The sequence below is a fragment of the Aplidium turbinatum genome, chromosome 5 (genome assembly GCF_918807975.1).
Source record: "Aplidium turbinatum chromosome 5, kaAplTurb1.1, whole genome shotgun sequence".
NCBI classification, from domain to species: Eukaryota; Metazoa; Chordata; class Ascidiacea; order Aplousobranchia; family Polyclinidae; genus Aplidium; species Aplidium turbinatum.
In genome coordinates, this window is record NC_137476.1 from 22,074,999 (window position 1) to 22,089,700 (window position 14,702).

The 14,702-nt window shown below is 36.7% G+C and overlaps 1 protein-coding gene across 6 annotated transcripts; it reads left to right on the plus strand.

The window, feature by feature from the left end:
• Positions 1-464: 464 nt before the first annotated feature.
• Positions 465-13,612, plus strand: LOC145770796 (uncharacterized). 6 transcript variants are annotated; one of them, XM_082582519.1, is made up of 9 exons: positions 465-579; positions 5,199-5,274; positions 7,048-7,104; positions 8,092-8,128; positions 8,670-8,722; positions 9,538-9,598; positions 11,079-11,184; positions 11,871-11,976; positions 13,432-13,612. In XM_082582519.1, exons 2-9 carry the CDS (start codon positions 5,212-5,214, stop codon positions 13,495-13,497), a joined length of 549 nt encoding a protein of 182 aa, XP_082438645.1. In that variant the 5' UTR covers positions 465-579; positions 5,199-5,211; the 3' UTR covers positions 13,498-13,612. The 6 variants fall into 6 exon arrangements, with proteins under 6 accessions (XP_082438645.1, XP_082438647.1, XP_082438648.1 ...); XM_082582521.1 differs by having other exon boundaries at positions 8,670-8,704; XM_082582520.1 differs by having other exon boundaries at positions 469-579; positions 5,196-5,274.
• The last annotated feature ends 1,090 nt before the right edge of the window (positions 13,613-14,702 follow it).

A 14,702-nucleotide genomic window follows, 5' to 3' on the forward strand; every position in this document is an offset into this window, starting at 1 on the left:
CGTAGATAAAAGCAATTTAAGCACGGCCACCAAACCTAACTTGAGATTTTCGGCCAGTTCTTCTGGGCTGGGTTCTGTAAGGGTTGAATTCTTCGTATGAAAGTTTGTGTGATCTTCCTTGAATTAAATGTGAAAATTTCCTACTTACCGTACTTGTCTAAAACTTCCAAACCCTAAAGTGGGAGAAGGAGAACATAAAACAATACAATCAAAAAATAAAGAGCCCAAAATGTAGATACCAAACTCATGTTCAGCAAACAAACGTTTCGAAAACTATACTGTCTTCATCTTCAGTGCTATAAATGTGCACTGCTATAAACTTGTATTATAAAACAATGCTCAATTGAATTTCTATCACTTTTGATCAATTGAATTGCTTTTCAATGTGTGCGTATTGTGACAAAACAAAGATATTTCTTGTCAAACAAAGTCATTTACTGCATCAAATCATGCATGAAAGAAACAGGAAAAAAAAAATTTTTCTGTGGGTTTGTTGCATTTTTAGGGTAGACTACTAACTGTTAGAAAGTAATTTTTCAAAGTGTGCCTAAAGATAGATAATTGTACCAGCCAAATTCGGTAAGTTGGCAACGTTTTTTAAAGCTAAGATGTTCTCTAAAATTGTTAATTGCTTAGGTGTGCTTTATTCTTCCATGTAAAATAGTCTGCTGATAGATCATGTACGATCCAATAAAGTTGCTGTCAACTGATTTGTTTAAACCTAAGTATTGCTGTATGTAGTAACACACCGTTGGAAACCTCATATTGCATTTCTATATCTATTTATATCAAACTTAGGCTCATGGCCTAAATTTCAATTAAATGAGTGAGCGTACCTTGACTTGGATAACAACACTTTTTTTCAGTGCCTCCACTGTAGTTTTAGCATAAAATTTGTGTGTTCTATGTACCGGTACTGCTTTTGTAGCCCACAACGTAGCCTACTGGATATAAACTTGTATTATAATAAACTTGATTGATTAAGCCTTTTCTAGACTCAAATCCAAAGTTGAATCGTCACATTGATCTACAGGTGTTTTATTTTCGATTTTCATTGTGACTTAAAGGCGATTGTTTTTTTGCTCAGTCTTTATTTCAATATGGTACGATTTTTTTAAACATCTTACAAGAACGGCAATCATGTTCGCACTTTTTGTTTGATATACTTCGCTGTAGGCTAAGCGCCGGCCTAAAGCCCAAGATTCTCCCTGGCCCTATCTGCAGTAGCGTAGTCGGGGGGAAGGGGCATCGGAGCATTTGCCTTCTCACGATATATTTTTGTACATGCAAACGACTGATAGACTTGTAAACTATAGAAAAGCTGTAGAAAATTTTATTAAAAGAAGATGTATTTCTTTGATCAATGTTAGGCTCTGCCGCATTTAGCCATGTAACACTTTCACTGCTAACAGTAGTCAGAGGCAGTGATATGCGATTTTGTTGTTTAACGTTTTACTTACTGGTGGGCCTACTCTAATACCGGTACCGAATATTTGTTTCTACGTAAGGTGTACAGCTCTGATCTATTATGCACAGTAGATAAGTAGGCTACTGCGTGGTATTTTGTGCGAAAGATATTAATTGACAAACTTAAACCTACTATTGAATCAATCATTAGATCTACAAGCCTACTTTATTTATCGATTAGTTTGATCTTTATTCTCGGACTGGGAAAGCTTCTTTGGAGGTTAATCCTGGCAGTTTCGCATACTTGCAGAGGTTTTGAACCAGTGACGTAGGCCCGGTCGCGAAATTTTTTTTCCCACGAGATTTCTGTCTCATTGATTTTAGTCACTTTAAAAGTAAGATTTTCCGAAAGTGTTTGAGAGATTGGTTGATTCAGATTGCGAAATAACTATTTGCCAATAAAATTCTGCAATGATAATAAAATATAAGCTTTCCCTAACCCTACTTTTTTGAAAAGCTCTTGTGCACCGCAAAAATTAATTTAAAGAAAAAAAAAAGTTTGACTTCGACGGGCGTCGAACCCTCGTTCTCACGATTACTAGGCGGAGGATGATACCACTGAACCAACCGTGCCAACGAGAGAATGTTGCATTCACACGGTTTTAATACAAACTTTTACCAAAATATGTAAATGAGACAGAAATCTCGTGGGAAAAAGTATTTCGCGGCCCGGTCACCGAAATTGACAGAGTGAAGTTTCTGCTTGTTGTTGATGGTGAATTATTCCATCCATTGGGTGGCGCTGAACGGACAGCAGACCTGAAGTGCGTTGTTCGAGTACGCACCCCGAGAGTCGAACCAGCGCCGCTTAATCTTCAGTCGGGCGCATAGCCACCGAGCTAACCGGGTAGACTTTACACCTGTTTTGGTTTAATATGGGCTAACTTAAATAAACTTTTTACCCTCTGTTACAGCATCATTTGACAGAGTTTTGCTATGGATTTAAGCGAAAAATAATCACAGAATGCATAATTTTAAGGTATTTTGTCAAGTTTATCTGGGGAAGACTTTTTTCTAGGTATTTTCCCTTCGTAAACACTCTGCCGGCCTTGACTCTTTCAAGTGTCGTTCCAGGGCTCTCATCACTCGGCTATGCTGCCGACAGAAAAAACAGGGATTTTCGATCTGTAGGTGACGACGCCCTGGTGCGTCGTTTGAAATTTCAAAAGACATCGCACAAAAATTCGTTTTCCTAACTAAAAAAAATTTCATTACAAACATTAAATTTTTTATAAGGCTGTGCACGTTCAACTTAATTCTTTTGATAAATCAGATTGTTAATCAATGCTTAATTTAGAAATACAAACTTTAGTCAGCACTCACAGTTTTGCCATGACTGTGATTACAACGAAATATTGATTAGGCTACAAATGAAAAAAAAGTAGAAATTCTTTGTAAAGGTCGCAAAAATTTTGTTAATTTCCGATAAAATGATAGAGCTTCGGTAGAGAGTTTGTCTTGTTGAACCATAGGCATACGAAGCCGAGTAACGTGAACAAGTTTAACATCGTCAAGTTTATTGCATATAGAAACACAAAACTACGCAACAAATTAAGTATCGAACGTTTTCGACATCACAAGATGTCCTCTTCAGGAATAATATACATACAACTTAACTACATCTGAATAAAATACAATGGTTTATTAAACCTATAAACAGGAAAAGACAAAAACTGCACAGTACTTCTGACTAGCTCAAACTCAACGATAGGCTCCACGAGAATTAAAGGTAGGCTAACTGCATCAAAAGGTGTTACACAGATCACATGATATGGAAGAAAGACAAGGTGTGAAAAAACTAATTTTTAAATACAGAGAGCAAGAAAGACGAGCCGCAAGCATACAATTGTCTGTTCAAAAGTGGATTGTGACGTTTTATGTACAAGGCTTCCAAGATGTTAGTTTGATACTCAGGCGGACCTGCCTACGCCCTTTGCTCTATGTTCTAATGTCGTTTATAAATTCAGTTGTTTGCGTGATGCAAGCCTGACATACATCGGTATGTCAACAAGACATTTATCGACTAGAGCTGGGGAACACCTAAATTTAAATTCTGTACAGAAAAGCGCAATTAAAGACCACATTTTCTCATGTACAGAATGCCAAAATAACGTTTCTATCCAGCAATTTGAGATCATGTCCAGAGGCAGGTCTGAGTATCAAACTAAGATCTTGGAAGCCTTGTACATAAAACGTCACAATCCACTTTTGAACAGACAATTGTATGCTTGCGGCTCGTCTTTCTTGCTCTCTGTATTTGAAAATTAGTTTTTTCGCACCTTGCCTTTCTACCATATCATGTGATCTGTGTAACACCTTTTGATGCAGTTACCTTTAATTCTCATGGAGCCTATCGTTGAGTTTGAGCTAGTCAGAAGTACTGTGCGGGTTTTGTCTTTTCCCGTTTATAGATTTAGTTAACCATTGTATTTTATTCAGATGTAGTTGTTATATGTATATTATTCCTGAAGAAGACATCTTGTGATGTCGAAAACGTTCGATACTTAATTTGTTGCGTAGTTTTGTGTTTCTATATGCAATAAAATTGAAGATGTTAAACTTGATCACGTTACTCGGCTTTGCATGCCTATGGTTCCGATAAAATTTATAGAAAAAAGTTAAATCAGCATATATAGGTTACTGACTTTTGATCCAATGTGCCAACATATAGCTTATAACTTCGTCAATGTCATCAATTGTCATTTAGTGCGTCGCGAGGTCAGCAAATTCTTCTTTGTCGCTACGAAACGTATGAAACACTTGTTTCCGTCAGGAGACGCAATATACCAAGAATTTAGATAAAAAAGTTTTTAGGGCTCCGCGACCACTTCAAGGGTACTAAAAGGGGTCCGCCAAGACAAAAAGGTTGAGAACCACTGTATGATACCATGTATCAGGTCCAGGTGCGCTCAATCTTTTTTGAACCAAGGCATCCAAAGTTCACTTTTCGAGTAGCCAGCGGTAACCAACCTCTTGAGGTTACCTCTTGTATTGCAAAACCCATTGGTGGTTATCCAGATTTCATGATAATCCACACGTTTTGAAAATTTGTAAATCCGACTCTGTAAATCTGACTAAGAGTTATCATATTAGTCACTTAACGTCCGTGTAGAGTAGAAGATCTGTGTGCTTGACATAATTTTCATGTATGTGATCACGGAAAAGACTCCCACATTTTTTTATTGTGGGCAAAAAGGGTAGTTCTTAGCTCGTTTTCTCTCAACCATGTTAACGTTTTAGAGTAATTAACAGCTGTGATCTCCACCTGTTAGTTGGGTTGGCAGAAAACAATTCTTGCTGATAGAAAATACAGGCTTACGTTAATTGTTAAGTTACAAACGTGTCACCTACAAAGAGCCAACAGTTAATTAACAAACCTTATTACTCACTTGTTTTAGTAACGATCACTAAACAAATTACAAGTAAATGAAGGAAAAAAATGTATATCGCGGTGGACTTGTCCGAGGTATACCGGTAGGCTGCAGTCGACTGGTTGGGCACCCCTGTTATATAGGCCTATGCGTATTTGAACACAGTGAAACACATGAGAAAGATTGGACTCCATTAGGAAACTGAACACCGTTTACAGATATGGACAGAAAGGTAGCAAAGGTTTATAAAACCTATCCGTTGTCACTTGACATTTTAAGCCTCAAATGAGATGTAACTTATTCGAAAGTTGATTGATCAAGCATGATAGTACCCAATTTTTATTAGCATTTATTTAGCAGATGAAAACTCGAAATGGGAGCATTAATTGCAAAACTGTTGAGCTTTTTTGGTTTCCGCACTGCCATTGCAGAAGAGGTAAGGACCAAATTTTGTGAGCAAGTTTGTAGTCATGCACTTTGTAGGCTACTCATATAATTTTTTTATTTAAGATCAAATAAAGAAACGTTAATTTTATTATCTCGTTTATTGTCGTGTTTTCAGGATTATTAAAATGTTGAACATTCTCATTCACGTATTTGATTTAAAAAAGGTAAACATCTAAAAATACACTACATTGGCGTGGTAGCCTATCTGTGCTGTGAGAAAATATAATAACCCATTGTATTTTTGTTAAAAGTATGAGCTCTCTGTTAGGAGTAGCAACGAAATTGCATCTTGGTAGCCGGTTTACATTTTCAGTTCTTTATTTTTTGATTTGATTGACCAGGCGTTCCAACCATTTTGCTCCTCAGGTCATTTTTACAATTGGTAAAAATCTTAACCAAAAAGCTTATTGACTGAATGCTAGGCCTTCATATCTCTCCAACAACCAATTGGATAATTGTCTAACTTCGCAAATGAACTATGAAGAAACTCTAAGACCAAGAAACGCTGGTTCCACGATCAGGATGTGCACTTGAGCAATGCATTTCAAAACAAACGTTTGCATTTCAAATCCAGACAGCAAATCAGTCATTTTTACATCGGTTCAACGTCTACAGACACTGAATTAATGTTAAAAACTACTGATTTTCTGTCTGGGAATGTACCAAACTTATGAAATAGTAAGCACCTATAGTGATGAAATAATTCACAAACAGCGATACTTCAACAATCGAAAACTTAGACAAATACGATATAGCAGGGGTCGGGAACCTATGGCTCGCGAGCCATATATGGCTCTTTTGAAGACGGCATCTGGCTCGCAAACAAAACAATCTTCTAAAGTGCAAACCGCAAAAATTTTATCTTAACTTTTCATTACAATTTAGAGCTGAAAATGCGCTCAGAATGCACCAAATTAATTGTAATTTTTCATTTTTTGTTTGGTGGGGAGACCTCCAAACCCCCCGCTGTTTTTCTTCTCTTGCTAAGACGCGTTCACACTTTCAAAACTTCACCAGTGCCAACACGTGTTAATTGTATTAAGTGTTAAAGCATTACAGTATAACTTATGGCTCTCACGGAAATGTATTTCCAAAAGTGTAGCTTTAATGGCTCTCTTACTTAAAAAGGTTCCCGACCACTGCAATATAGCAACCACATGGCATTTAACATAATAATGCAATAAAGTGAAGATAAATAATAAATTACGAACGTTTTCGGCCATACACATTATACATGTTAGCCCTTATCAAGTAACAACATGACTGATCCTATATATAAATTGAAAATACATAACTGATCTGTATGCAGTAAATTTAAAAAAGAAATGCTCAAAAAGATTCAAGAAGATTTTTCGATTCACTGTATTATTGTGTTAAATGCCGTTAATGTGCCATCTACTTTGGAATAGGTATGCTCCTTTACACCCAAGACCAAATGTCGTGTAAATCACTGATTAGTTTTTTTAATCGTTACTATGGCGCAGCCGTGAGATGGCACAGCGGATATGATGTCGGCTTTCCTACAATGCAAACCTAGTTCGACTACCAGCTTAAGCTGGTTGTTGAAATACAACGCTCACCTCTACCCAGAGTGTAATAAGTTTGGTGAGCATGACTTCTGTGGGAAAGGCGGCGGGGAAAAGGAACTGGCTACCCTACTCTCCTAAGTGTTGAACGCTTAGTACAATGAGAACCTTATCTTCTCTTCGACACTTGGAATCAAGTATGGGACCACCTTTACTTACTTAAACTATGATTTTAGTTGGACGATCCTCAAGATGGTGAGAACACATCAGTCATGCCAACAATTCCAAATGCGGTAAGAAAAGCCGTAGAATTCTTGTAAAGAGTGCTGCTCATTTCCCGTAGTTCTGGCACTTACCAAACGATCCAATCTTTTAACGTTATTTAATAATTGTCTAATAAAACCTTTCTGTTACTGTGAACCTAATCCAAGCACACTGTCTGTTTGAAGTGGTTGACTCTAAGGTGGTTTATCACGCAGCAGCAGTTCGCCAGCCTCATGTAAATAGAAATCGATTTCTAATTATTAAAATGAGGCTGGTTAACAGTTGCCGCGCGACTAAAAATGCATCCTATGTGTTATTTAACAAGTAAAAATCAATTTAAGAGTAAACTGGTTGGAACGCCTGGTTAATCTAATCAAAAAATAAAACTCCCAAAATGTAGGTAGCCTACTACAGTAAACTCATGCTCGGCAAACGTTTTGAAAACTAAACTTTCTTCAGTGCTACAAATTTTTTCAATTTTATTTTTTGTTGAAAAACGAGAAACTTTAGTATTTTATTTATTGAAATGTTAAAAAGTTTACTGAAACTATGTTAACGAAAGTAATGTACCTAATTACCTATACAAAGCGACATTAAATTCTTATAACTTTTCTTATGGAATTAGTGAGAGCAAACTACTACATTAACCTTACTACAATTCCAATTTGATTATGGCATTTCCTATTTTACACTTCCATTACGGTATTCAAGTGCAAACCATGGTAGAAGTTGAAATTAAGATATCACTAACCAATAGCCATACGCTAGTGATAGATCAAAGATAAAGCTACGGGCAATAGTAAGAGCTTCTTAAAAATGATAATTTTGAAAGCTTTTGGCAAGTAGGCTATACCTTCTGATAATGTGGTGCGATGGAGGTCATTTTGTCCTCGTCTCAAGTTCTTCAATTGCGAGGAGATTTAGAAGATCATTCTACTGTAGTGTACATGCCATATAAAACTTCTTATACGCTAATTTCAATGTACCAATGCTGACACGTATCAATTTTGCTTTAGGATGACTATGTCAGCAGATCGTCAATCAGACTCCAAGGTAATCCATTCTACAATTTTTTTTAGAAGTTCATAATATGGTTATTGAATAATTGCATTGCCTTTTATCGTCTGCACTACATTAACTTGATTAAAATATATTTAGGAAACAGATAAGATCGTTATCACTGCATAAACGCTTTGCAACGTGTGGAAAAGTGATTTTTAAGAAGTGTTTATCAATGATATATCAAAGGGAGGTGTTGGCTATAGTACATTACCGCTGATATAAAGTCGTGTTTTGACTTATCTTGATCTTTTCTCCTGTAATCGCATTTATCAAATAGTTTTGAAGGGTTTTTCATTTAGTATTTTTGGTGGTATAAGCCAGGAACGTTGTGTACAATATTTAGTTGAAGTGACTACCTGATGAAAAGCATTTCAGTTTGACTTAACGCTTACTGAAAATACGAAAATACAATTTGCAAACTAAACTAGTTTGCTTCCAACACAAATCAATAGACGCATTGTACTAAAGACTTCGTTGTATGACGACATATCTCTAAAATCTAATTTGATCTTTCGACATTTTATCGTTTTAGGTCATGGGTCAAGACAAGGCTCTCTGTCAGGCAATGTGGGTGTTAGATTTGAAGTGAATATTTTTTCGAATATCACCCTTAATGGTTTTACAGCTGTGTTTGCTTTTTGTACCATTTTTCACGCGAAGTTTATAAAAAGTGATTCGTGTTTTTTCCATCATACGTTTTAATCATTTTTCTTTTTGAAAGGTTTTATGAGAAAGAGCTCTGACAAAAAATTTCAGAGTTTCGTTTTATGAGGTGTTTTTGTTTCCTCCCTCTGGATCTTAGAGCATGTTTGATGCCTCAACAAATCTAGATGGAAGGAAATCGTTGACTTCTTGGTCTCTTCGCAAGCAGATAAAAACATCTGAAGCATCGACCGCCATGATATTGCAATGAATCACAAAATTTGCATACTAGAGCTTGCACCTTTTCCAACAGTGTTGTGTTTAATTCTTTGTTTAATGTTTTATTGGCGTGTACAGTTTTGTGTCAGGTATTACATTCTCTCAAACATCTGTTATAATTTATCAGTAAACACGTGAATAACATACTGTAACCAAAAATAATGTTATAAAAATTTGATTAACAAGTAGGCTACACGCCCTTTCGTCCGCAATCTTATTTAATGTCGGCAACAAAGCGTTTCAGCGCATCAAGTCTGTTTCTCTTGATTTAATGCTAAACTGTTTGTTTATCTTACATTTTTTCACATCTCGAATTTTATCTCTTGCTAAATTCAAGATTTTCTCCGTTCTATACAAATATACAAAGCTGTAAATGCGACCCTTAGTGCTTTTGCAACAGAGGCGAGCAGTTAACATGAATCTAAAAGATATTTTTCTGAGAATGCTTATCTGCTTCAAAGAACTACTTCATTATTCAGGATCATCCTTCGGCTGCAGATCTCACTATCCGAAAGAGAGGAAGTGTAACTTATAAGAATGGTGAGAAGCTTGCCTTGAATAACAGTGTTTGAGAAAAACGTAGTCTTTTTGGAAATTCCGTTTCAGCGTTAAATGTTTTTTACTTTGACATTGCTTTGAAAGGTTTACGATTAAATTCAATAAAACCGCTTTTGATAGAGTAAGATATGTTTTTAACACTTCTAGTTAAAATTTTGTTTAGTTTTTGATTTTATTTTGACAGACCTTATAAACAGGCAAAGCCAATTATGATCCTCTATCAATTTTTTGTATGACTATCAGCTGTCTGTTCGGAAGGTTGTTGTTTGATATATCCATTCATAAGGTCTATTTACACTCTAATAAGTATTCAGGCAGCATACAATAATTGTTTTGCTGAAACACAGCTGCATGCTCTGGAGCGTTGTCAAACCGTCGTCCTTTGGAGCGTCACGCAGACTCTCACCATTCGGCCACACAGCCGATTCTACTTTGCTCATCATCTTTCTGATAGGCTGAATCGGTCAATTACTACCCTCGTGTTTCCACGAGTACAAACTTAACCTCATAAATTTTTCTACACAGGTTGTAACCAGGGGCTGTGGAGTCGGCCGAGAAATATACGATTCCAACTCCTCTGTTTATAACTGGATGACTTCGGCTTCAGTGTTGCTAGATTTTATTAAATGTTTGATTCTTTTCGTTTTTTCAAAGTTTAATTTCACTTTAACTTGAGATTTAAATTGAAACGGCGACTTTCACCAAACATAACAAGAACAAACACTTCTATATTCTGGAAAGATGTTAGGCGCAAAACGGAGAAAAGGAAGCAATATTTTGAAAAAGAGTTTACAAACAATAATTTATTGTTTATCGTTTTGAATCAAGTCGGATTTGGCCTTTGTTTTAACGGCTTCGACTCCACAGCCCTGGTTGTAATCGTGCCAAAGATAGAAAACAAACTTTCACAACTATTCAACATCCTTGTAGCCTACATTCCCCTCGTGTTTCAACGAATTTAGCTGCATTTATCCGCAGGAAGTGTGGATCGCTGGTAGAAGCTTTTCACTGTTAGTTCACAGATGAGGTGTCATATTTTAAATATTTCACCGACTTCAAGATAGTCTATATCATGACAAAAAAATGATGTTATGCTAGAAATTGGGTTTACAAGCAAATGTTGTTTTACTTGTTCTTATTCATTTCTGTTGTGTCCGTAATGTCTCCAAGTGGTGAGGTCACTTGTCTGACATTAGAAAGCGGTTTAGTTCGACGATCTTTGGCAGCAAACAGTTGTGTCTTCGTAAAGCACTTTATTTCTGATTTTTGTTTTCCTGACCACTCTATTCAAGTTTTCATCTACCATACATTAATCTGAATAGCTGTTTGATATTACTCTATTGTTTTTAATGTGGATTTTTTGGAACTATGCTTCAAATCACCACCTGGTTTGCATCAAATTTGTTGATATCTACTGCAATGCGTTTTGTTTTTACCTGTAATTTACATGAATTCCCTCCAGGACATATAGTGAAAAAGATTCAGTGGTTTGGACCAGCGCAAGCGGTTTTTATATCTGGATCTTGGATGAATTGGAGTGAAAAAGTTGAACTGACCCCTAACCCTAAGTAAGCGTAAAGTTGAAAAACTATTTAATATACTTAGATCACAAATTTAAATTTACAGTTTTTTGTTTTGCAACGACTGCCCAATAAATTTCTATTGAAAGAAGTTAACATATTATTGAATCACAGTCGGAAGCGTACCGTGCCTCATGTTTTAGGCTCCAAAAGCACTAGCGTAGGATAAGGGAAGTTTAGAAGGTAGGTAGGCTTCTGTCTTTCCCAGGTGACTCAATGGGTTTTAACATTGATGTGTTGCGACCGTGCCATATTTTAAACTGATTGTCCTGCTTTGGTATCATGCACGTTATAACGTCCGCGTTTTGTCGCTTCTACCTTTTATAGACCTCTGCTATGTTTGTCATATATTGTTTTTTCGTTGTGATGGTTAAAAATAAAAACAAACTGAACTGAACATCATATGTTGAAAAATAAAGACAATCGGATTCCGAAACTTTCAGTCTGGTTGAGCGTTTTTCGACTTGCTTTTTCACATTTTCTGCTGCTTCACAAAGGCGTTCAATAAGTTTTTATATTATTACGAATCAGCCATAAAATAAAAAATGTTAGAAATTTCAGTCCGACACTACCAGTGGCGGTAATCAAAATTTGTAAAATGCAACAAACCAGGCTGTATTTCCAGGTGGCCAATGGCCATGGTAGGCTACTACCTTATCTTTTATACTTTGCAGCTCTGGAACGGTCTGGGAAGCAGAAGTCGAATTTCCAGCTGACGTGGGATCAGATGTTGAATTGAAATTCATCGTGGACGAAGAGTGGAAATCTTCTCCTGAAATGGTAAATCATGGTTAACTGACATTTGTAGTCTTCTTTCAAAAGAAAAAAAATGTAATAAGCATGTAAGGGTAGCTGGGGTAGGCTTACACAATCTAAACACAGTACAGTCAAATTTCGTTACTATGTCACCTCCCTATAATGCCACTCTCTTTTACTATCATGCCAATTTACTATGCCACCCCTTAGTCTCGCTATGTGTTACGCACGAAATGACGTACAGTCGTACGTTAAAGCAAGAAAGAGGACAGAATCTGCCTGTTGGCGGCGATATGATCAAGAAGAAGGCTTTGAAGCTGGCCGAGCTGATGCACATCCCAAACTTCATGGCAAGCGACAGTTGGCTGGACAATTTGAAGAAGCACCATGGCATCACGATAAGACAGTGCAGGGCGAAGATGAAGCGGTAAATTCGCAATCGCTTCTTGACACCCAACTCGAAAGCCAATTCTCAACCAATGGATCGAGGAATCATACAGAACCTTAAGCGCTACCACAAGAATCTTTTGCTGTGTCCCCGCCTTGAGGCCATGGATGTTTATCGTTTCATTTGTTACTGTACCACTCTTGCTGCTATGCCACTTTCTCTCGATCTCGACGGATGGCATAGTAACGAGATTTGACTGTATAACCATTTGTCGCCGATTTTTCCGCTAAATTTTTTGTTTAAACAAATAGGTTGTTTATTATTGTAATTGATGTTATTGTTATTGATGTACAGTAGGTAGGCCGGTACTACGACAGTTTATCGAACGACAGTTTATCGAAACGACAGTTTATCGAACGACAATTCATCGAACGACAGTTTATCGAAACGACAGTTTATCGAAACGACAGTTTATCGAAACGACAGTTTATCGAAACGACAGTTTATCGAACGACAGTTTATCGAACGACAATTTATCGAACGACAGTTAATCGAAAACCTAACCCCTAACCTAAAACCTAACCCCAACCACTAACCCCTAACCACTAACCCCTAACCCTACCCCTTAACCCCTAACCACTAACCCCTAACCCTACCCCTTAACCCCCTACCCCTAACCCCAACCCTTAACCCATAACCCCTAACCCTAGCCTCTAGCCCCTTCGATGAATTGTCGTTCGATGAACTGTCTTTCGATAAACTGTCGTTCGATGAACTGTCGTTTCGATGAACTGTCGTTTCGATAAACTGTCGTTTCGATGAATTGTCGTTCGATGAACTGTCTTTCGATAAACTGTCGTTCGATAAATTGTCTTTCGATAAATTGTCGCGTCACGAGGTAGGCCTACTACTATGAAAGTTTTGGTTTACAATCATTGTATTTCATGTAGTAGGCCGTGTGTATAAAGCCAAACTTTCTAATGATTTTTCTATTGTCGCTTGTTTGTTTGGCTGTTTGCCAAGTTAACATATATTAAATAAAGATTTCTCTAACTATAATCAACTCAAGTATTTTTATATTTATTCTTCAGCCTACAAGGGTCAACGACCAAGGAACCCTGAACAACATTGTCATTTTGAAGGATACGCCTCTGTAGTCAATTAGCCGGCAGTTTAATCCGCCGTGGAATATGACCTTTTTTATGTTTAAGTAGTTGTATATTACCAAAGGTTTTGCATATTCTGTATACGAATACATCTAGTGAAACTATGTCTTTGCGAACATGTGTGCTTTACGAACAGTCACTTCACGGATTTTTAGGGTTTCCTTGATGTTGAATCTTACCATTGACCCGTGGGTGACATTGACCATGTCAGATGAAAAATGGAATCTTATGGTGGAAAGGACTGCATATCGCAGTTCAAAATATTCTCGTTAAAACTAAGATGCTCTGTCAAATTCGGCACTGCTCAATTCTTATTTTGTAACTGTTTGATATAAATCACAATTTGAAACTTTAACCCTAATCCCTGTGATTATGTATAAATGACAGGTCCATATTATCCTTTGTTTAAATGTTAACTATAAAATGAATTTCTTTAAACTATGCACCTTTAACGGCATTCTCACGTATATTTTGATTGGAATTTCAAATTCTCAGCATGAAAATCCAAGGAGGCACTTGACAACGTAAACCTTCAAAAACCAAATTGACGTACATTCTCTTCATTGTTACAAAAAAAATTCTCTTTGCTAGAGTTTATGTCATCTTTGCTACCTCAATATCGATAGTTTTCAGCAGTAGGTTTATGAAGTAGAATTCTTTAATGTGCATCTCAAACACTAAAAAAAACTTTGCTCACTCAACTAGTTGACAATTAAGTTCATTTACTTCAGTGTTAACAAAGTTCTAGGACCAGGTGAAAGTGTGACTTGTATACGATAGAAGAGACGTGGGTCACCTCGACCGATTTTCAATTTTTTTTTTTTTAGAAATAATACAGAACTTCGTCAACAAATAAATATTGAAATTCTTCTCTGGTGATAAAATAGTTGAAATTTTGCTTCAGGGGTAGACAAACTTTTTGCATGCGCGAGCCAAATAAAGTTATAATAGTACGGAGGCGGGCTGCAATGATGCTCATGCAATAACATAAGAGTAGACGCACTTAACGTTTGACGGTACTGTGTTCAATAAGTCTACAAACCTTATTTTTTCTGATCTACTGCCTCGATCAGCACAACGCTAGGACTCAGTTTTAATACACATACACGCACAATGATTATGGACACACACGCACAATGATTATGCACACACACGCACAATGATTTTACAATATGAATTTTAATTATGTACATGAC

Bases quoted from the DNA above. Each gene is read 5' to 3' on its own strand.
- LOC145770796 (XM_082582519.1), top strand. From the start codon at position 5,212: ATGGGAGCATTAATTGCAAAACTGTTGAGCTTTTTTGGTTTCCGCACT. The intron at 7,105-8,091 runs GTAAGAAAAGCC...ATTTTGCTTTAG, and splicing joins TGCCAACAATTCCAAATGCG to GATGACTATGTCAGCAGATC. The intron at 8,723-9,537 runs GTGAATATTTTT...TTCATTATTCAG, and splicing joins ATGTGGGTGTTAGATTTGAA to GATCATCCTTCGGCTGCAGA.